The sequence below is a fragment of the Haliotis asinina genome, chromosome 10, assembly GCF_037392515.1.
Source record: "Haliotis asinina isolate JCU_RB_2024 chromosome 10, JCU_Hal_asi_v2, whole genome shotgun sequence".
Lineage (NCBI taxonomy): Eukaryota > Metazoa > Mollusca > Gastropoda > Lepetellida > Haliotidae > Haliotis > Haliotis asinina.
Window position 1 is genome coordinate 27,604,863 of NC_090289.1, and position 21,635 is coordinate 27,626,497.

Genomic DNA, 21,635 nt, shown 5'->3' on the forward strand with positions numbered 1-21,635 from the left:
TTTATTTATTTTCTGCATGGGTGTTGTGGGAGCAGACAGCTGCCTGACATACTGGTGACGTGTTCTGTATACTTTATGTAATACTTCATCTACCTCGAACACTCTTCATCTTTCATCTATTTCACAATGACCTGAAATGCTTGAATCACTGTCAGACAGATGAACTTTATGCTTTGTGCATGCATGTTTCTGGATCTTTCCAAGTTTTAGGCTTTTTTATTTCTTGGCTTATGGATCTGCCACCCCAAAATGTGAAGAAAGTGGGAAAATATGTTTCACACGTTTTGTTTTGGTCATTATATCCTGTTGGTCTTATGAAAAACAATGTTAGTGGAAATGAAGATAAAAAAGAGAAAAAATAGCAACTTATAACTTCAAATATGAAAAGATTTTGTATTTTACAAAAGATAATCACACAAAAAGTGTCACAACTCCATGACATACTGAAGTGTGTAAATATCCTCATAATTTCCCAGTTTTCCCTCTTTTTTATCTCCTCCTACCAAACTAATGAATTTTTTTAAAAATCTACAAACCAAGTGCTCAAAAAATGCCTTATATTCTCTTACAAAGAAAGGTATAGGAGGTATGTTTTGTTCTAACATTGAATAAGAAATAATTTATGTTAGTTTGCGATCTTGAATTGATGATATCAACATGGCATCCCTGGAACTGAAATATTTTGACAAACATCGCAACTTCCTGAAATATATGTCATGTGAGAATGTAAGCAGTATAAATTGGAGCAGGAATTATGTGTGTAATAAGGTCTCTTGTCATATATAAAATACTACGCCTTCACTTCACCATTAGTATGTCCATCTCATTTACCTTCATCCCTCAGCGTTACTCTGGACTGCATTGTTCAAAGTATTTTGTATCATTATAATTCATACCTGAAGGTAGAATGTGAAGTTGGCCTTTGTGTAGGCTGGGAAACATAACCTATCTCCTTTTACAGAAGAGTTATCACTAAATTATCTCTCCTGACTGATATTACTGAGTTATCTCCCATTATAAATGGAATAGAGATATCTTCCTTATATATATTTCATTTATTAACTGCTGCCCTTATGGCTATTAAAGAGTTATCACCATGTATATTCATGACTGAGTTGCCTTCACTTACAGCTGTGTTACTGAGTTACTTCCCTTTACAGATGTGTCACTGAGTTACCTCTCTTTGTAGATGTGTTATTGAGATACTTCCCCTTACAGATGTGTTCTGGTACCGAGAGAACAAAGAAGTTGAGGAGCTGGAGGACTCCGAAGACATCGAGGTCAGCAGTGATGGGGACAAACACACCATCACCCTGTTCAACCTGACCAAGGACAAGGCTGGCCAATATATGTGTATAGCACTGAGTGACCAGGGAAAGTGCACCCAGTACTTCATAGTCACCATCACAGGTAAACTGAATACATATTTATAATATCCATACTGATTCTGATCCATGTGAATGAAGAACAGCTACCTGTGAGATTATTTCAGTCTGAGCAACTTATTTGTAAACCTGGGGCTCTTATCATGAAACAACTTTACTAAGGCTATCCTAAATTCCCATTCTTTGACATTGCTCCTTATCAGTGCTTTGTGAGAGGAGTTCCTGAAGTAGCTGGTGGTGCATATTTCTGCTCTGTCTCTGGGTTAGTGGTTTACTTGTCACTGACCCAATCAGCAAACCTTTCTCAGCTTTATGTCACTCCTAAGCCAATGACGTAGTATGGAGTTACGACAAATCGTAATGTGACGAATACTTTGTGGATCGGGACCCAGGCTCTTTGAGTTATGAGGCATGTTGCTGGAGTTGGTTTCAGAGTATCTTTACAACGCTTGACAGCGGTACAAGAATATGTATGATAACATCTCAAAAAAGATGTTGCTATCCATAAAGTTTGTCTACATTGCACTTCTTAGGTTTTAAAATGCTTCTCAAAGACGTTAAACTGGAGTGGCAAGGGTGCTATCATTCATATTTACGTTTCCAGATGTTTTGTTACAAATGTATGTAGGTGACTGGGTTGATTAAATGTGCTTTGGCATAGCGTATGTCATATTCATAGTTACACTGACATGGCTTGTCTTTCATAGAAGACAAGGCGTAGGGATTTTTAGCTTGTTCTGTATGAGATAATGTTTGCTAAGTTTGAGTCAGTGGTTGAGAGAAACATCCTTTCCTGTTTCCCACTGTGGTCATGTAACAGACACTCTGTATCCTCAACCTGTCATCTAATGAACCTTATTTTCCTTCCTCTTTCAGACAACAAACAAGAACTGAAGAAGCCAGAGTTCATCAAGGATATCAAAGATGTTGAGGTCAAGGAGGGTCAGAGTGTAAAGTTTAGGTGCAAGGTTAAAGGTTACCCTCAGCCCAGGGTCACGTGGTACAAAGATGGAAAATTGCTGAAAAACAGCAAATTTTGCAGACTAGGTGAGCATGTTTTCAGACTTTGGATTATTAAGCTTGTAAAAGGAATTAAATCATGAAATAGGTGAGCTAATGACGTTTCTAATGTTTTGTTGTTTGGTTTTCAGAAAAATTTGGGAACCGTGACTACATTTTGACGATCGACAATGCCACCCTTGATGATGATGCGGAGTACACAGTTGTTGCCAAAAATATTGCAGGAGATGTTAAGTCTACAGCTGAAGTTATTGTGGATTCTGATCATTTGGGTAAGATGGAGCTAAAATACTGCTTCTCAGCTGTCTTCAAAGGTGGAGATGTTAACGTATCTTCTGGCATTTATTTCATGTGGAAACATTTAAAATGCCAATAGTGTGACTTTGGAACAAGAAAACAAAGTGATTAATTGAGTGAGTGAGCTTAGTTTTACACTTCAGTCAGCAAAAGTCCAGCCATATGGCGTCGGTCTGTAAATAATAGAGAGTGGACTAGATAGGCCAGTGATCAACGGCATGAGCATCAATCTCTGCATTTGGGATACAATGATGTGTCAACCAAGTCAGAGAGTCTGACCACCCGATCCCAACAGTCATCTCTTACAACAAGCATGGGTTAATGAAAAGTGATCAATTCTAATCTGGATCTTCATGGGTCAAGAAAACAAAGTATCAAGTCTATGGTCGTATCATATGATTACAAAGCAGAGGGACAGCTGGAATCTTACTCAGTTACTACCAGTGAACAGTTACAATGTAATCACAGTTACAATGTAGCAAATTAAATTGTAATTAGATTTTCATTTCTGCATAAGTTTATGAGATATCACAATAACTTATAACAAAAATAAAATGGAGTATATATTTGTTTTGGGAATGCACTGTCTTCCTAGAGGGGCAGTGGGGTAGTCTAGTGGTTAAAGCATTTGCTGACTATGCTTTAGTCCCAGGTTTGATTCTTCACATGGGTACAATGTGTGATGCCCATTTCTGGTGTCCCCTGCTGTGATATTGCTGGAATATTGCTAAAAGTAGTGTAAAACCATACTCATTCTCTCTTCCTATACATGTGGGACTGACAGCTAATTTGCTTCTCTTAGTTGTCAGTAGTTACTAGTCGTCTAAATCACTGCAAATTTCTTGGGAGAGTGGCCTCCCATTTCCTCTGTCAGGATCTGCTGATCAAAAACGTTATCACTTTTGAACATGAGAGTGTTTCATAATTGCGGTTTGCAGGTCACCAAACCTGATGTATATCCTAGAAACATCGATCAGAAGTAGTTTTGAGTGATAGAATGTTATTCTGTGCCATATTCAGTGTAATTTTGGTTTTGTAAACAGATTCAATACAACCAACAGTTTCATCAACCCCCTCCGTCCAGCAGAGGAAGAACGAACAGAATCTCACCAACTTGAGTGACAAGGTGTTGACTGCTCGAACTGACATCACTTCCACAGCAGAGAGGATGCTGGGTACTGCCGAGGAGGTGAGTTTATGGGATAATGTTATCATGACATTTGTGCTGACTCTGCAAAATAATGTCTCACCATTGCTGACCAAAAATCTAAAATTTGTAAGTCATTTATATATTGAATGCTAAATCGAAGTAGTCACTATATTTCATTGCCTTTATTGTTTAAGTCTGTGTCAGATGTCTTTATTCTTTGAAATCTTCTCTTTATTCATTAAACGTATTCATATCATAATTTGAGTGGCAAGTTTAAAGGTGCTAAAAGAATTTTCAAGAATATTTTTCTCACATCTGACATGGAGATATTTTCCTTTTTCCCTTATAAAGTGCTGTTTAAATTGATCTACAGCATCTGTGTTTGCCTTTAAATCATTAAATTTAGTTCTGTCGTAGTCTTTTTTATTGTGTAATTGAAATATTTCCTGGACCAATCCTTTGTCTCTTAAAAACTTAAGATTTTGTTTTGAGCATGCATCAGAACTTACAGTCTATATTTTTAGTGCATTAAGTTCTACTAGTCATTAACAATCATGTAGATTCATTGTACTGGAAAGCTGAAAATATTTATGATTTTCTAACAAGATACTAATTGCTTCATGCAGTTGTCGTTCCTTAATGACAATCTGGATATTATGGACAAGGAACTCACCGACCTAGAGGGAAAGATTGATGAAGAAAATAACAACCTTAGTGTTGATGACCGCCTTGGTGACACATCAGGTCTTGAAGCTATAGAGGATTATAGGGCAAAGGTAAGATGTGGCTGATACTTTTTTGAGATTTGATGTAAGCATGTGTTTGGCTGCTTGTACCTGACAGTACTAGTACCAGAAGTCTGCTGAGATGCCATGCTACAGGGAGCAGTGACGTGGGTAGCGTTGTGGTCGAAGCATTTGCTCCTCACACTGAAGACCTTGGTTTGATTCCTCACATGGTACAATGTATGAAGCCTATGGTGGCCATGCCATGATATTGCTGGAATAATGCTACATGCTGTGTAAAACCTGATTCACTCACTCTCTCTAAAATTAGAATCTGCTGTGATACCAAGCAACTACGGATGATTCAAATACAACATGCATTGAGGAAAAAAAAGTCAAAAGTGTTTTTTGTAGTTAGTAGCAACCACTAAGAGTGCATAGCTTTCATTCACATTGCTTTGGATATTTCAGGTTTCTTTTTTCATAATTTTACAGTAGTTTGTGATTATTTGATTTCACTTGTTTCGTTTTCATCTTGTCAACTTTGGGAGGGTGTAAGTGACGAGATACTGAAGAATAGATTGAACCTGATCAATTCTTTCACTGATCCTCAGAAAGAGAGATTTGATTAGCCAGAACAACATGCAAATGCAGATGTTTAATAGCTGGACGTTTTGAGCTGTGCCATGTCACAAAGTCACTGGGGCAGTGGGATAGTCTTGTGGTTAAAGCATTCACTTGTCACATCAAAGACCTGGGTTTGATTTTCCACATGTGTACAATGTGTGATGCCTATTTCAAGTGTGCTCTGCCATGATATTGCTGGAACATTGCTTTAAGTGGCACAAAATCATATTCACTCACTCATTCACAAAGTCACTTTAAGTATACAATTCTCTTAAAAAAATGATAAGACTGTGCCAGCTCTGACAAACGTTATCAAATTGTTGTGGCCTCATGAATATGAGACAAATCAGCCTGCTTCTTGCAGACTTTAATGACTGCAGCCTTTGTGAAAACCACATCGTTAATTTCATGCCTGGGCAACTTTGCCTTCATTAAAATCATTTCTTTTGACAGGAGAAAGCAGCCAAAAATGTTCGCATGTTGACGTCATCTGCTTTGAATGTTTTACGCACAGCGGAGGAAATAATTCAGAATGAAAGAGAGACTTCGAGTGACGATTTCATGACAAGTACTCCTCGCTTTGGGGATACGCTAAAGACGGACACGAGGAACAACAACGCCAATGACGACATGTCAACAGTGTCCACTGACTCCTTCATGTTTTTGAACAGCTATGATGATTCTGGGAAAAATAATGGTGCTACCTCAAATGACACTCAGGATGTTAGTGATCGGCAAAGTCAATTCAAGAATGTGAAAGAATTCTCGTTTGGTGAGACTGAATCGGACATGTCAGGTTTTCTAGGTAGAAAGAATGATTCGCCGAGTGAACGTCAAGATCGATCCCTCTCACCAACAAGTGTGAAATTCACCTTGCCTGATAAACAACGTGATCAGTCTAATGACCCTGTGAAGGAAGAAACAGTCAACTTTGGGCCCAAAGATGTAGATGATAATCGTTATGGCAGAGATTATGAGTTGAAATCAAGTGGGAAGAAAAAGTGGGAGGTGAAGACTGATTTTTACTCCCCACACGCGGAAATTGTTAACAGAAAGGAAACAGTTGAAAATACAGAAGAACAGGTGAGATTTTATCAAAACAAAAGAAGTTTTTTTAACAAGAGTGCAATTGATTGATAATTAAGACTTGATACTGCAAGACTTGAAAGATGTGCAACCATTTTTGTCTTTTGTGAAATTGAATCAATCTTCCATAAATATGAACTTTACCTGCTAGCTCTGGACATAGAATATAGATATGCCAAGGCAGGCATGGGACCATTTTGTTTGCATTTTTTTAGTTATTTCTTTTGGGGAGCTGCCATATAGCTGGAATATTGCTGAGTGCTGTGTAAAACTAATCTCACTCACTCTTTTGTTGGAGGATCTTGAGTTCTTTTAAATTCATGGTCTTTCACATGACAACAAAAGTACAGACAGTTTATTTCTTTTAACAAGTATGTTTGTGGGCGAGCTGGCTAAAGTGCCAGTCTAGTGATCCAGCAAGGTTGAGGTGTTGGGATTGAGCCCACCTATGACTGGGTGTAAAAGGCTTGGAGACAACTTTGTGTGCAGACTCTTTTCCTGTTGTCACAACCCCAAGTGTACACTAGTGGTGGGTACAGCAACGTGCAGTAAACTTGGACAAATACTGTGATTATGTGTCCCATTCCACCAAGCTGTGAATGGGTACTTCTTTAGGATGAGAGAGCCACAATAAACTTGGTGCGCCTAGTGGCAGCAAGAGTTGTATACTCCCCAGGGATTTGAGATTGATAATATGATGTGACCCTGAGATGGACATCCAATGATCAAGGGAAACAAATACCATCGCCTTGAGCAAGCAATAGTTGCATAGATATGTGCGGTACATAAATATCCGTTACATATTATATTTTCCATAAATAGGCTGGATATGTCAAACCTTATATCATGGTTCAGTGATTGTACACACTTTTTATTTCATTATTGAACCGTTTTGAAGAGTAGAAGCATTGAAAACTGATTTTACTGTGTATACAGAAAGGACAAAAGTACAACCCTGTCGAACACCTTATTCTTTTTCTAGATTTACATGGCGGCAGGGAAAGTTTACAGCCTTGAGGATCGGGTACGTGACCTTGAGTCTAGAGTGACCTCTGGCAAAGGTCAGATGTCAGATCTGGAAGATGAAGTGGCAAAGGCTGTTGCACAAGTTGCTCAGAGTGAACGACAGGTTGTGATACATGCTAGAGCATGGAGTAGAGAACTGATTCTTACGTGGCCTTAAGCAGTTTTAAATTATAACTTTTAAATTTTGAAATATTTAGATGTTAATTCTCTGACATGTGTAGTTACATGTGTAGAAATAAGTAAAAGTATACCAGACTTTGTAATGGTTGAGAACTGCAGAGGAGAGTAATATTCTTCAATGCATACACTTGTTCTTTATGAGTTTTGATACTAATTTAACAGTAGTTGCGAATGGCTTCTGAAAATTTTGTTCTCAAAAGAGAAGACTGACATAGCACGTACAGCCTATGGTGAATAGACCAAGAGTTCCTGATTCTACTCATTAATGTATTTTTACATTTTGGTAATGCTTCTTTAGAATACTTCAGTTCAAATAAAGGTGATGCTTGTTGTTTATTTTACATTGCAAAATGAAGCTGTAATTTGAGTATTTTGTGGTGATCTTTTGCAAATGTATGGCTGAAATTTTACCAGAAATTGATGTTTGCAAAAAATACATTTACACCAAACTGAAGCTGTATTGGTTCTTTATTGAATTTAATCCATATTTCCAGGTTGGCACCATTGAGCAGACAGTGAATCGTCTTCATGAATCATCAGAGTCATCTCTCTCACCAAGAGCAGAGAGCCAACTGTCTTCTCCGAGACTGTCCATTGACTCAGGCGTGTCCTCCATCCGAGAACGGCCTCCGCCAACTGTCCTGGTGGGACACACCTGTGAGGATGAGGTTCCAGAAAGCAGAGGGGAATTTGATGCTGATTCTGGGATTGAGCTTCCGTCAGTTAATCGTCTAAGGGCCATGTTCTCGAAACCGAAAGAAGAGGATTTCGGAGATGGATCCTTCCAAAGGGTTAGCCAATGTTGACTTTTGTGTGTTGTGTTCGCTTCTGGTGCTGCATGGCTGTCCATAACCCCACCATGTAGAGTAGGTTTCTGTGCACCATGTACTCGTGACTCTCATCAGTGCTGTTGACCAGCACTTGACTAGTTAACACTGCACATGGACACATGCTTAAGGGAAGTAGTGCTTGGAACTGCAGTCTGACCACAATACTTTGATCATACAATACAATTGATCTTGCATAGTCAGGCAAGTGCTATACATGTGCTTATGCTCTATTTTGTTTAACAAGGTTGACCTCAGTGCTATGACTTTTTTATGACTTCCAGTGGTGAAAGCACTAAGATGTGACATTTGAACAAATGCTCATAGTGTTAAGGGCATCATAAGTACCTTGTCAAAGTAGACAGAGTTACGTGTACTCTTGGCACCACATTTCATGACCAGATGTCCTTCACCTTTACTGACTGTGATTTATGTCTACATCAAAAGGAAACTTCAAAATTCTGATATTATTCCTTAAGTCACTTCAGAAGTAATTTTTTTTCGATCCAAGGAAATGTAAATATAACATGAAGGAGCTCCTCTAATGGATAATCATAATATACAAGTCGCATGATATCCAAGTCCGATTATTACACCGCTACTGTTTTGACATCCAGGTCCAACGACAATGATCTTGCATCTGGGCATATTTGTTTTACTTGGTGGGGTAGCCTAGTGTTTAAAGTGTTTACTCATTATGCCGAACACCTGGGTTTTAATCCCCACATGGGTACATTGTGTGAAACCCATTTCTGGTGTCCCCTTCGTAATATTGCTGGAATATTTCTGACAGCGGCCTAATACTAAACTCACTGACATAGATCAAGACACAGGTCTATGATGTCCTATCACTGAGACTGCCTTGTACAGAATACTTTCATTATTAAATGTGTATATGTGCTGTATGTAATCTGTAATGGCACTAGCAGAGATGAATTTTGCTAACAATAGTGAAATCTACTCCAAATTGATACAAATTTGTTCTTGTGGAACTTTGGACATTTTCAATGAGTTCTTGTGGCGAAGGATCACCTCTGCTCTGTCTGTGCTTGCATATACTGATTGTTTCGGGGCAGCAGTGTAAGAACTGCGGTTTGACTAGAAATGCTGACATGGTTATAATTGACAAGTAGGTTGCTTGGTTATTATGTCTCATGACTATGGAGCATTGGGTCACCAGAGAAAAAAGTTTGCTGTAAGTGTTACCCATAGATATGCCATCCCCCTTCTACAGGATGCTTTTTTGTCTTTCAAAATTCAGCTTATTTATGGTAAAATGCATGAAGTTGCATGTTCATGAAAAATTGTGACAATGCAGAATTTGGTACCCAACAGTAACATAGAATTCTTCAGTTTGCATTTTGAGTTAGTTGGATGCAGATATACAAAGTAAAATGCAAAACTTTATGCAGTCATTATTTTTATGCTGTTTAGGTTAAAGAGATCTCAGTATTTCTGGTCAATACTGAGAACCAAGTTACTTACATGCACTAACAATGCCTGCTTATGAAGTTGCATGCTTGGGTAGACCCGTTAGCCATGGCTTACAAGAGGGATGTTTGGGTAGACCCATTAGCCATGGCTAACAAGTGGGATGTTTGGGTAGACCCGTTAGCCATGGCTAAAAAGTGGGATGCTTGGGTAGACCAGTTGGCCATGACCAACAAGGGGGATGCTTGGAGATGATGAGCCATTGTTTCTCCTATGCAAATTAAAAAGTGTAGTTTTGAAATTGTTCGTCAATGAAGTCATATACAATAAATGTGAATCAAAATTGTGAAACAAAAAAATTATGTTTAAAATTTCCAATATTCTTTTAAATACTTTTTATTGTTCCCATCAACAGAATGTGTGAAACATTTGAAACATTGAAATATTAAATGTGAAATTAGAAATGGAAACATTGAAAATTGGAAACTTTAAATGTGAAACAGTGGCACTTGATCTGTACTTGACGACGTGTTTGTGTTGTGCGCCAGGTATTTCTATGTGCAACCACTAATGTTATGTTGGTAATGTATTGTGATGTCATGTCATGTGGTGCCGAACATCTGATAATGGTAACCTGCTGATTGGATCAGTTTCATGAGTGATAAACCTCAAAATTCGATGAGCTAAACAGTCAATAAGAAGTCTTAGCAATTCATTTTAGATCTGCTTTCAAACAATGCCACCTTAGAATGTCAGCTCTGTTTCAAATAACAGTTGCCATCTTTTCAGTTCAGTTTGAAAGAGCAAATTTTTCATTTCATTTGTTCAACTATTTTCCTCCTGAAACACTTCTTGAAACAAAATGTAGCTGTATGAGAAATTTGTACCATGTCAGAATTGGATAATGCCAAATTGTCTACAGTAATAAATGTCACATTTTTATTAAACTGATCCTATCTGGGAAACATCTTGAGGAAGTCAATGTCAAATGTTCTTAAGAAAATATGATCATCTCATGCAGATCACCTCTTTTATCTAGTGTTTTGTATTCACATTTTCTGTACAGAAACATGCGACTCATTCACCACCACTGGGATATTTTGCAGTTTATACACCACCACTATCTCAATTGGATTATGGGGTTGGTGGGGTAACCTAGTGGTTGAAGCGTTCGCTCGTCACCCGGGTTCGATTCCCTACATGGGTACAATGTGTGAAGCCCATTTTCTGGTGTCCCGTTGTGATATTGCTGGAATATTGCTAAAAACGGTGTGAAACTAAACTCACTCACTCAATTGGTTTATTCTATGAAACTGACTTGATTTGATTGGATAGCTGTTTTTAGCATTTTGATAAATAAATCAGGTTAAAAATGAAGCTATGGTGGTGAATTCATCAGGGCTCTTTATTAAAATAAAAATGAAGGTAAAACTATGGATAACAGAGGCTGTCCCTAATATATGTCGCCATTAACTGCTAATATACAACACTGCACATTCGTTCATTTCCAAGGCAATCTTGCATTAAGGTGTTCGTAACTAATACGCTTCAGACTTTCGACTATCACAGTGCTGTGTGGAATGTGTCCCCAATCACTGAGTCGTAGTACAACTATAATCACTTGCTCCATTTTGTTGCTTTTTAGTTGTTTATGTTGTGTTGATTACTAATGTTTACTGTCTCATGTTTATTGCAATACTTTGTATTTCAGATCAACTAAAGGTTTTGTATTAGTTTTTCTGGTTTATAGAAATACAAAACCAATACCCCATTAACGAAAATATGTAAATGATTAATCATGAATCATATGTATATATTATCATAATGGCATGTTGTGTTGATTTATGTACATAGCAATTTTAAATTTTTTTTTTTCTTTTTTTAAACAATGGATTCCAGGTTTAATGATCTTTTAGAGGAATTTTCAGTTTTAGATGAGTGCTTTGAAATAAACTTCTGAACAGATGAAATAGTTTGTTATTAAGAATTTTTTAGGATATTTTGGGCTAATTTGAAGGGTAGTATTTGATAGCCACTTCCAATGAACCCTTCCTATCATGTAATGTGATGGAACTATACATCTTGAGAGCCATTCAAGACCTTGCAAATGTCTGTTTGAGATGTTGTCCTTTTGGAGAATGAAATTATCCTGAAGATATTATCCACTCAAGAGCAATTGTTTCCTGTTCATTACGGGAAGCATAGTGTTGGGACTATAAGTGAAATATTACTTCTTCTAGGGCTGTTTTGCATTGTATTTACAAAATGTAGGCGGTTATCCCTTATAGTGTTTTCTTTTTGTCACATTATATTTACAAATTGTAGGTGGTTGTCCCAAATAGTATTTTATTTTTTACAGTTGCATAGAGTTGGGATTATAAGTGATATGTTTGTTCCAAATCTTTAGGCTGTTACAAATTTTGGACTGTTTTATGTATTATTAAATTTAATATTTATTTATGTATTTGTTTGCATCAGATTTACAAAATGTGCATGGTTATCCCTCATAGTATTTTATTCAACATTTGAGTATCAAGGAGTTGTAAAACAGCTGCATAGAAATAGTGGTGAAGTTTCAGTTTATTTCAGTAAGAATCTGGATTCTTTCAGATCATGTTGAACAAGTTCTGGCACTGAAACTCAAACATTTCCGATAACAAATTACACTGCACATTGTGATAACAGCAAGAGATAATATTTGTTTGTAGACAAGGAACCAATATAAATATGTATTGTTTTAATGATTTCTTCATTTTCAAAATCAAATTCATTGCTTTGAAATTCTTTCTTGGCTGGATTGAAGTGTTTTGGTTCAAGGATCAGAATGCCTGGTTGAGCACAGCCTCATATGAGTGTCCTGTGATGATGCATGTCTGAATGGAAGAGTACTTACAGTCTATAGTGTTAGTGGCTTATGAACATACAGCAGATTAAACTCTAATTAAAACTTGCAGCGTGAACATGCTGATGTGGTAAGTAGTGTCAATAACAGGTGATGACATGTAAAGTCTTCACAGATTTAAGATCTATGGTAAACTGTCTTGTATCATTAACATGACCTCTCCTGCATAGAGGATCTGTATGCTTATTAATTTAGAACATGTTTGTCAGAATCAGTCTAAGAATTTTGGGAAGATTAATGTCAAACTTTGAAAGGAAAGATGAAAACATATCATTTGCTCGTTTTGTCAAATGTTCAAGTTATTTTCTGGACTCCAGATGTAATTTTCATCTGAACAAAGATGTTAAGCAGTACTGATATAATTTCAGTTTGCAGATTTTGTAAGCTCTGATGTTAATATTTTTGAAAAAACATATTCCGAGTAGTCAGTGAAATTATCATTATTTGATTGGTTTTTGTACATATTTTGCAGTTAGTGTTCAAATCAAAGGGGTGAAAGGGGCTTGGCATTCTTGAATAATTTATTTTTAATAAAATAATAAAAAAAACACACTCTATGCAGGAAGGAAACACCCCAGGTCCAACACTTAAGAAATTTGTATTCGATCTCTTTAGAGCTCAATATACTCTTGCAGATATTAATACAGTGTGTGATCTACGAGCTAACTGCTTTACTCATGGCTTATATCGCTTTAGTCTGTAAAAAGTTTGTGATTCAGCATTTTATCTTGGACACATTCGTAACTTAGTCATGTACATATGTATATCTCATATACAGAAATGCTGAATGATTTGACAAAGGTAAATCCAATCATTCTTGATTTCATTCGGTTATATTGGATATTTTTCTTTCCTTAATTTGAACACTTATAAATTTGGTCCTTTTAGAAGTGATTAAGAAGTAGTCAGTCTTGTCTTTAATATTTGACTTTATGAGTTTAATATTTTTTTTCAAATTCATATTCACTAGATTAGGTTATATTTTGTAATTTAAATGTTTTGTTTTATGAAATATGCATGTTAAAGATATTTATGATTTCTATGAAACAAAATTCTTTTGAGGATGTTTCTTCCATCTGTCTTTCGTATATATGCAATGCATTAATACTTCACTGCAACAACAATCTCAGTAATTGTAAAAGTGAACCATTTTCTGTGTCCATGCCTTTTAAGGCAGTCAAAGACAAAATCAAACCCTGGGCCTAGTGTTCTGCTGGTTGTAGCCTTGTGGTCAAAGTGTTGGCTCACTGTTCGGCAGACAAGGCTTTGAATCCCATATTCTACAAATGCCCATTTCTGGTGTTTCCATGCCATAATGTTGCTGGGATATTGCTGGAATATTGCTGACAGTCAGTGATTCCTACTTTCTTATTCACCAACACCATCTTCACCCTAAAGACAGGGGAAGATAACTCTGGCATCACAACTGTGCTTTGAAGTCTAGGTTCACCTGCTACAGCTTCTTATCACTGATTTAACTGCAACCCATGTTGAAATGTTACTGAAAATCTGTTAAATGGGTAAATGAAGCACATCATCAAGTTTGAAAGTTACAGCTAACAAAGTGCTTATTTTACTGTAACATGCAAGTGAACCTGATTATTAAAAGCAGCGACTGAGAAGTCCACAATTCAGTGACCAGTTTGATAAGGTTGTTTTATTAATTTATCATTCCTCCTGATAAATGAATTTTGGATTTGGGTTTGAGTAAAGTGTTTCACATTTTTTTCTTTGTTAATAAAGAGCTTAGAGTGTGAAATGTTTGGTAATGGTTATTATTTTGGTCTCAGGTTTTCTGATTTCATATAAATTTCCAATAATTTTAGTAAAGATGCAATTTTTGTGTATAAATAGTGATATAACTTTAGGATTCCACATTTCATGATAATCTTTTTATCAGTGAATCAGATATATTCTTATTGTAATGATCTTCAAGCATCTGTTCGAAAAGTTATCAGTTCTGAAGGTTTAAAATACTCCAGTTTTGTACTGTTATTTCAGGTGCATATTTATTTTATTTTATTTATTATGTTCATTTAAACAAAAGACTGCTTTATTTCCTCAGATTCACAGCATCACTGCTCGACATGTCCCTAAAGAACAGTTGGAAAGACTAAGAAGAACTGAACTTGGATCTCCAGGGTCACCTCGGTTGAATGATCAAAGCTTTGACTACTCTCCTGACCAAACTCTTTTTGAAACCAGCTCGTCCTCAATGAACCTCACAGTTGGAACGCCAAAACCTGAAACACATAAAGCTAATAAAATAGTCAGCCTTCCTTCAGCTTCCCATTCTGCCAGAACTCCAGATCCTTCTCTACCAGCCACATACAAAGATTTGGAACCAGGAAAAGAACCTGTTTTGATCTTCCCTGAACCTTCCTCTTCTGCCTCTTCCCCAAACATTCCTCATTCCACCATCACCATGACTACACAGTCACAGCATCATGTTCCAGCCTCTTCCTTCACTCCTGATGGTGCCAGTCCTCGTGCATCTTCAGCTCATAGAACTGGAGTCAGAAGTGCAAATCCAGTGCCCCGAAAAGCAGATCAAGAACAGGAGCTTGTGGTCTTGAGAGCCACTTCACCAGGACCTGACACCTCTGCCACTGAAAGACCAAAGACCCCCAAAATTCGCAGTGGTGCCATATCAGCTAGGGCTGCCTTCTGGGAAAAGAGAATCCTTTTCGGGAGTACTTCAGATGACACTGTTTCTGAAGAATTTCCTGAGATGGTGCAGGAGGCTGACTGTTGATAAGGCTAGATGTGCCTATTGTTGGTTTTCTGCTCATGGATCAGAACAATCTTGAGTCGGATGGCAAATGCTTCAGTTCCAATTTTGTTTGGAAAAACTTTGACAATAGGATTATGAAATCAGCCCACAGTGACCTGTCTGGTCAAGATCACCTCAAAACTCCTGAATGAAAATGGTCTTTCAGTTCTTTAATGTGGCTATCACATCAGGGTATCAGACTGTCTTTGCACAGAAGAACATCATGATTGTACCATGAAAGTTCATGAAATATTTGTCATAGTACCATTTAAGTTCATGAAGTTCATTATGATGGTTTTCAATTCCAGTTGATCTGGTGGTAGACGTACAATAGTTATTCATTACAAACATTACAACACTTTACGGATTTTGTTTAAGTTTGACAGACATACTTTTATCACTTTCACTCATGACATACCATTGTTGCTCTTAATTTAAAGTTGCTGTCAGTACTTTTTGAAAATATTCTTGTGCAATTAAGAATGGAAAGATCTGAGGTTTTACATTTTTATCCTGCTGCAATGTGTTCGTGGGTTTACAGAAAGTTTCTGTTTCATCATATCTCAGCTTACAAATTACATTGATTGTTATTGTGATATCAATGACATTCCATTTGTGACTTTGTCGTTACTTTAATTTGAATTTTCAAAGTCTCGATCAATGTGGCTTTGGTGATACCTGTGTGTATATATGCTTTTGCATTTTAAGTGTATATACTCAAAATAATCAAAAATCAAAATATTTCTATACAATATTAAATGTGGTTACATGCCATACAAAGTAAATATGAATAGTGTTCAGCTGGAATTCATTTATAATTAAGTAATGTTGGCAAAAAAGATGTAAAATAAGCAAAGAAATTTTGGTTTCACATTGAAGTGAAACATTTGCATGGAAGCAGTTTGTTTCAGTCAAGGCAAATTTCATTCTGAAACCCAACCCAGTAAGAATAAGATTTGACTGTGACTTCACACTTGCCGTTAGCATATATACAAGGATTATTGCATGAGGACAATTTTATTTTGGGTGCAAGGTATAAATATTTCAGTTACTTATATTATGTATGGGCTTGTCACATTCATGAGAATTTTAATAAGGATTTAGCAGGAAGTTGGGTGAAATAACTCTTTGCCACATTGCCATATTGATTTTATTCTAAACCAGTTGCTCCAGCTACCAAAATGTGAATATGTATTATATTGGCAAATCTTGTTATAGGCAGAGTTAATTTATAACTTGACTTGATTAAATTGTTAATGATTTCTGTATATCTCTAAGTGGTCAGTTCTTAAGCCTTAAGTCTTCAGGCATTCTGAAACCTGTAATTATGCAGTGCTTGCATTTCAGTTAAAGTTTAGTTCTATGTTATGCCAATTTCATGAATCTGTGATGATTTTTTTCTTAAAATAACCACCTTATTCGATGAATCAATTAAGTCATTTGTTCAGCATTAATTCATTAATAGTGAATATCTAGAGCATTAACAGTTTGAATACCATTCCTTGCTCATCAGCTAAGTTATGTTGAAAATTAAGTGCTATGTCTGAAATGACTTTATAATAGTTTCAGCACATTGTGAAAGTGATCAAGTTGGTGATAGCAAGAATTACTTCCAATCTGTTAATGCAACGGAAACTTTTTTGTGCTATATTAATGAGGCTAAAGGTGAATTTCTAAAAGTTATTTTTGCTATTTTTTTCCCACATTATAATTTATAAGAATATTTTTTCTGAAATACTATTTTGACACTGAAAATCTAAACATAATTTGTTCAAAAAAGAGTTTCAAATTCACTTGCTGAAAAGTCAGTCATAGTGTTGAACAGTATGGATTTTGCGAGTCATAAATCTGGTACTGGGCACTCTTGTACAAAACAACCTTAGCACTATGCCAGTCGTAAGTCTAGGTTAAGGTATGGTAGTTACGATCACCTTAAAGCTACGCCAATCATGCGTTTATGTTAAGGTATGGGAGTTACGATCACCTTAGCACTATGCCAGTCGTATGTCTAGGTTACGGTATGGGAGTTACGATCACCTTAGCACTATGCCAGTCGTATGTCATTGTTGAGGTATAGGCGTTATGATCACCTTAGTGCTACACCAATATGGCATTTGAGATACGATCACCTTATTGCTGTGCCAGTTGTAGATCTAAGTTATTACATGGGAGTTACGATCACCTTTGTCCCATGCCAGTCAAAAGTCTCTGTTAAGGCATTTGAGATGTGATCACCTTCGGTTTACGCCAGTTGCAAGTCCATGGTCTAGGTTTTCGAAGCTCTCTTAGCGTTGAGATAGTCATAAGTGCCATATGTTAACATTAATTTATGACCATCTCAGTGCAAATAGAGCTTCGAAAATCTATGCCCATGTTTTATAAAGGAGTTACGATCACCTTAGTGCTATGCCAGTTGTAAGTCTGTGTTATGGTATGGGAGTTATGATCACCATAGCGCTATGCCACTTGTAAGTCTACGTTAAGATATGGTAGTTACGATCACCATAGCGCTATTCTAGTCGTAAGTCTATGTCAAGGTATGAGAGTTTACGACCACTTTAGCACTAAGATCTTATTGTACAACGGCACCCTGATTTTTATGACTGAGCCATTACTTATGTGATGTTGGCTTTAAATTCTCAAACAATTAGGTAGATGAACTCATCCAGATACACACAGTAAAGTTGTTCCTTGTACATCTGTTTGTGTAGAGGGCTATGACTGGATAATAACACATGGTAATTATCTCCCCTTGTTGCATTCCATAGGTGATTAATATTGAATTGAAACAGTTCTTAATGATACACTGTCTGCATATGTATATGTACATAATCGTATTTCATGAGAAATACATTCCACAACCTACCCATAACATTGATGGAAGAAAAGCATTATTTTTAGGAACTTAAGAGTACGTATTGGCACAAAAGTTGTTAATAGTAACAGAAGTAAATAGTGTAACAGTTACATTTGATACACCATTATCCCGTACATAAAGATGCTATGTAATAAAGATACTATGTAATGTATGTCTAGCTATTTGTAAATGCATCTAATGTCCCAGTAATGACAAATGCCGTATATTTATGCTTGGACAGATGGGAAGGCATATCCGCTTGTGCAATATATGTAGGACACTCCAGTATCTTTGGCCCTAAGTGCTGTTACTTTGAAGAAGTATCTGAAAATGGACAAAAATCTCAGAAACTGTACCTGTTAATCACTATCTCCCTTTCTCCTTCAAAATCAGAGATTCCATCAGCCCAGTCAAAGAATATGAAATGCACCGTTCCTTTAGAACATGTTAATCCAGTAAATATGCGAGAAACATTTTAGACATGTTATGAATTTTAACCTGTTTTTTGTGTTCAACCCATTTTCAGGTTATCATATTCAGTTAAATAGCCTATGTTACTATCTTACTTTTTAAAGGTATATAAAGTCATTAGAATGTAATTTGGATAATCTTATGATATAATATTTGATGTATGAAAGATGTCTAGACCTACTTATCTTTAATATGTATCTGTTATTGTTCACTGTGTAATATAATATCTCAAATTAATCTGTCTCATAGATATTATTTATTACTAAAGGTCTACTAGGCAGGAATATACCATTTTCATCCTTCATTGAAATATCAGTCAAGTAGTGGGTGAAATGTATCAGTTTGTGAAAATGGTTGTGGTGAAAGTATATCACTTCTGTTTATCTTTCATCATCATAATGAGATAAGTCAATCTGTATTAAAAACATATTTATTTTGAATATACAGCAGAGCTAAGTCGTACAGGAAGGATACTCACCTCTCAATGCCAGAAGGATATTAATGTCTGTAAATAAAACCATGGTTTTATACATTGTATATATACACGAATCATGTATTTCCTTATATTCTATGTATTTTTATGTTATTGATGCAGAGCTCTAAAGTTCTACAGAAATAAAACAAACATGTTACCAACAAATATGTTGTCTGTTTTAGGGATGCTGTAGATCACTGGATTGTCTGGTCCAGGTTCAATTATTTACAGACCACTGCCATATAGTTGTGCTGTTTTTGTGGCACACATCTTGTTTGTCCAGGACTGGATTGTCTGGTCCAGGCTTGAATAAGTGAGTGAGTGAGTTGACTTTTATGCCGCACTCAGCAATATTCCAGCTATATGGCGGTGGTCTGTAAATGATCGAGTCTGGACCAGACAATCTAGTGATAAACAACATGAGCATCGATCTCCACAAATGGGAACTGATGACGTGTGTCATCGAGTCTGACCACCTGACTCACCACCCGATCCCAGTTAGTCGCCCCTTACGACAATGCTTGTCGTCTTTTATGGCAAGCATGGGTTGCTGAAGGCCTATTCTATCCCGTACCTTCACGGGTCCCTGGCAGAAAGACTGTTCAATTGCAAACTAGCTCTGCAAGAGACTCACACATTACCACTGTGTTCAACTTCATGCAGCACAGGCGTGGTCTATGCACACTCAACATTATGGATCGGTGACATTATTTACACTGTTGACTCAAGCTGCTTGTGAGGCTGAAGAAGGTTGACAGTCATGACCTATCCCACTGGGTACCCACTCACTGCGGAGTGAACAAAGACAATTTTGACTATACTCACCTGCCTAAAGTGATATCACATGCATCATGTGCGCTTCCTTGTTGGGAAGGACTCAGGTCCTGGGGCCCCATTTCACAGAGCTCTGGTAAACCTTATATCTCGTAACGTAGCAATTGTACCTACCTTACTGTAACATACGAGGTGCGAAAGCTTCGCGAAAAATTACGAGACGCGAGCTTTGTGAAACGGGGCCCTGGAACCTCTCCTGGAAACTGCCAAACACATTCACTCAGGAAGGACTCTTTAAACTGGGTTGTCATTGTGTACAGGTTTCTGCTTGAGGAAGAACTGGACAGGAATAATCTGTGCCGAGCCTCAAACCTTAGATATGCCAGAAACGTGCCAGTCGAATTCAAAATTAAGATTCAAAGTTTGAAATTAGGGTATACGTACCTGTGGCAGTGGATTTCATCCAAGTGTGATAAGTGGACGTGCTCCGCCGACCTCCAACCATAGATCATTTAATGCAAGGAATGTTAGGAAATGTAGGTTGCTGTAGTGAAGGTCTGAAACTGACAAGACACAAGAACAACAGTTTTAGTTCTATGGAAACTGCAGTTTATCCGTGAAGATCCGGGTTAGATTTGATCTTCAGCAACTCATGGTTGTAAAAGGCGACTGTCTGGTGGTAAGGCTTGACGACATGTCATTGTATACCATTTGTGTAGATCAATGCTCAGGATGTTGAACACTGGATTGTCTGGACTAAACTCGATTATTCGCACGCCGCCGCTAGACAGCTGGAACATTGCTGAGTGCGGCGTTAAACAACAAACCAACCAACCAAAACCAAACTACAGTTGAGAGATGCGCCCTACAATCATCACAAAGTGTTCCTGACAGAGAGGGAAAGCAGGCTGATACTGAGGTCGTTGTGTTCTTGCAACACTGGGGAATTTACAAATTATTTGTATCTGAATAAACTTACATCACCAATGACAAAAATGACTAAGTGGGAAAAAGAAAGGTCTGAAAAGAGTATGTTCACACTCTCCCAGTACGGTTTTATTGTCTCTGATTGAGTAGATAATTATCTATGCTTCTTATCGTTGTGAAACTGAAAAGTAGTTGTCAGTTTTGCTTGTAAGTCAATGAATATGTTGGGTAGGTGTCTAGCACCATTATCCATTTGTTGAGCAAGGGGTTTTAAACATCGTTAGAAGCAATTAACGCCTCAGAAATATCGATGGCTTTTCCATGTTGTTAAGAGCACAAAAACCTGAGAGCACGATAATGGTGACATGACACCACTACACATCGTGGAATATCAGAGAGACTCCGCATCTCCACAAAAGCTTACCACCATTGCCCCTGAAACTCTCCCGTTGTTGCATGCCACAAGTTTTATAAAACTGGTTGCAACGTGTGAACGCACCTTAACAGGACACTCAGTACAGCGCACGTTTGCATCACGCACTCCATGAATTATTCGTGATCCCGTCGTACTATTCCTGGACAAGGTTACGGAAAGGGGCGAGTGGTGACGAATGTCCTCGACGTCAAAAACGTACCTGACTGCACGACGCCAAGGTCCTTTTACGAAGGTCGTTAATTGTTGGCGTTATTTTACCACAGCGT

At 37.2% G+C, this 21,635-nt stretch overlaps 1 protein-coding gene across 6 annotated transcripts in view; it reads left to right on the forward strand.

Moving 5' to 3' along the window:
• The window catches only part of LOC137299013 (uncharacterized), a 159,361-nt gene extending 139,964 nt beyond the window's left edge, over positions 1-19,397 (forward strand). For 3 of the 6 annotated variants that reach the window (XM_067831478.1, XM_067831480.1, XM_067831482.1), the window contains 10 exons: positions 1,219-1,410; positions 2,262-2,432; positions 2,537-2,677; positions 3,746-3,891; positions 4,479-4,628; positions 5,658-6,287; positions 7,273-7,419; positions 7,991-8,287; positions 12,709-12,726; positions 14,722-19,397. In XM_067831478.1, the coding sequence (XP_067687579.1) occupies positions 1,219-1,410; positions 2,262-2,432; positions 2,537-2,677; positions 3,746-3,891; positions 4,479-4,628; positions 5,658-6,287; positions 7,273-7,419; positions 7,991-8,287; positions 12,709-12,726; positions 14,722-15,411 (2,582 nt within the window). In that variant the 3' untranslated portion in view covers positions 15,412-19,397. Of the gene's footprint in view, positions 1-1,218; positions 1,411-2,261; positions 2,433-2,536; positions 2,678-3,745; positions 3,892-4,478; positions 4,629-5,657; positions 6,288-7,272; positions 7,420-7,990; positions 8,288-12,708; positions 12,727-13,434; positions 13,458-14,721 lie in introns of all 6 variants that reach the window. The other 3 variants (XM_067831481.1, XM_067831484.1, XM_067831479.1) reach the window with 3 other exon arrangements.
• The last annotated feature ends 2,238 nt before the right edge of the window (positions 19,398-21,635 follow it).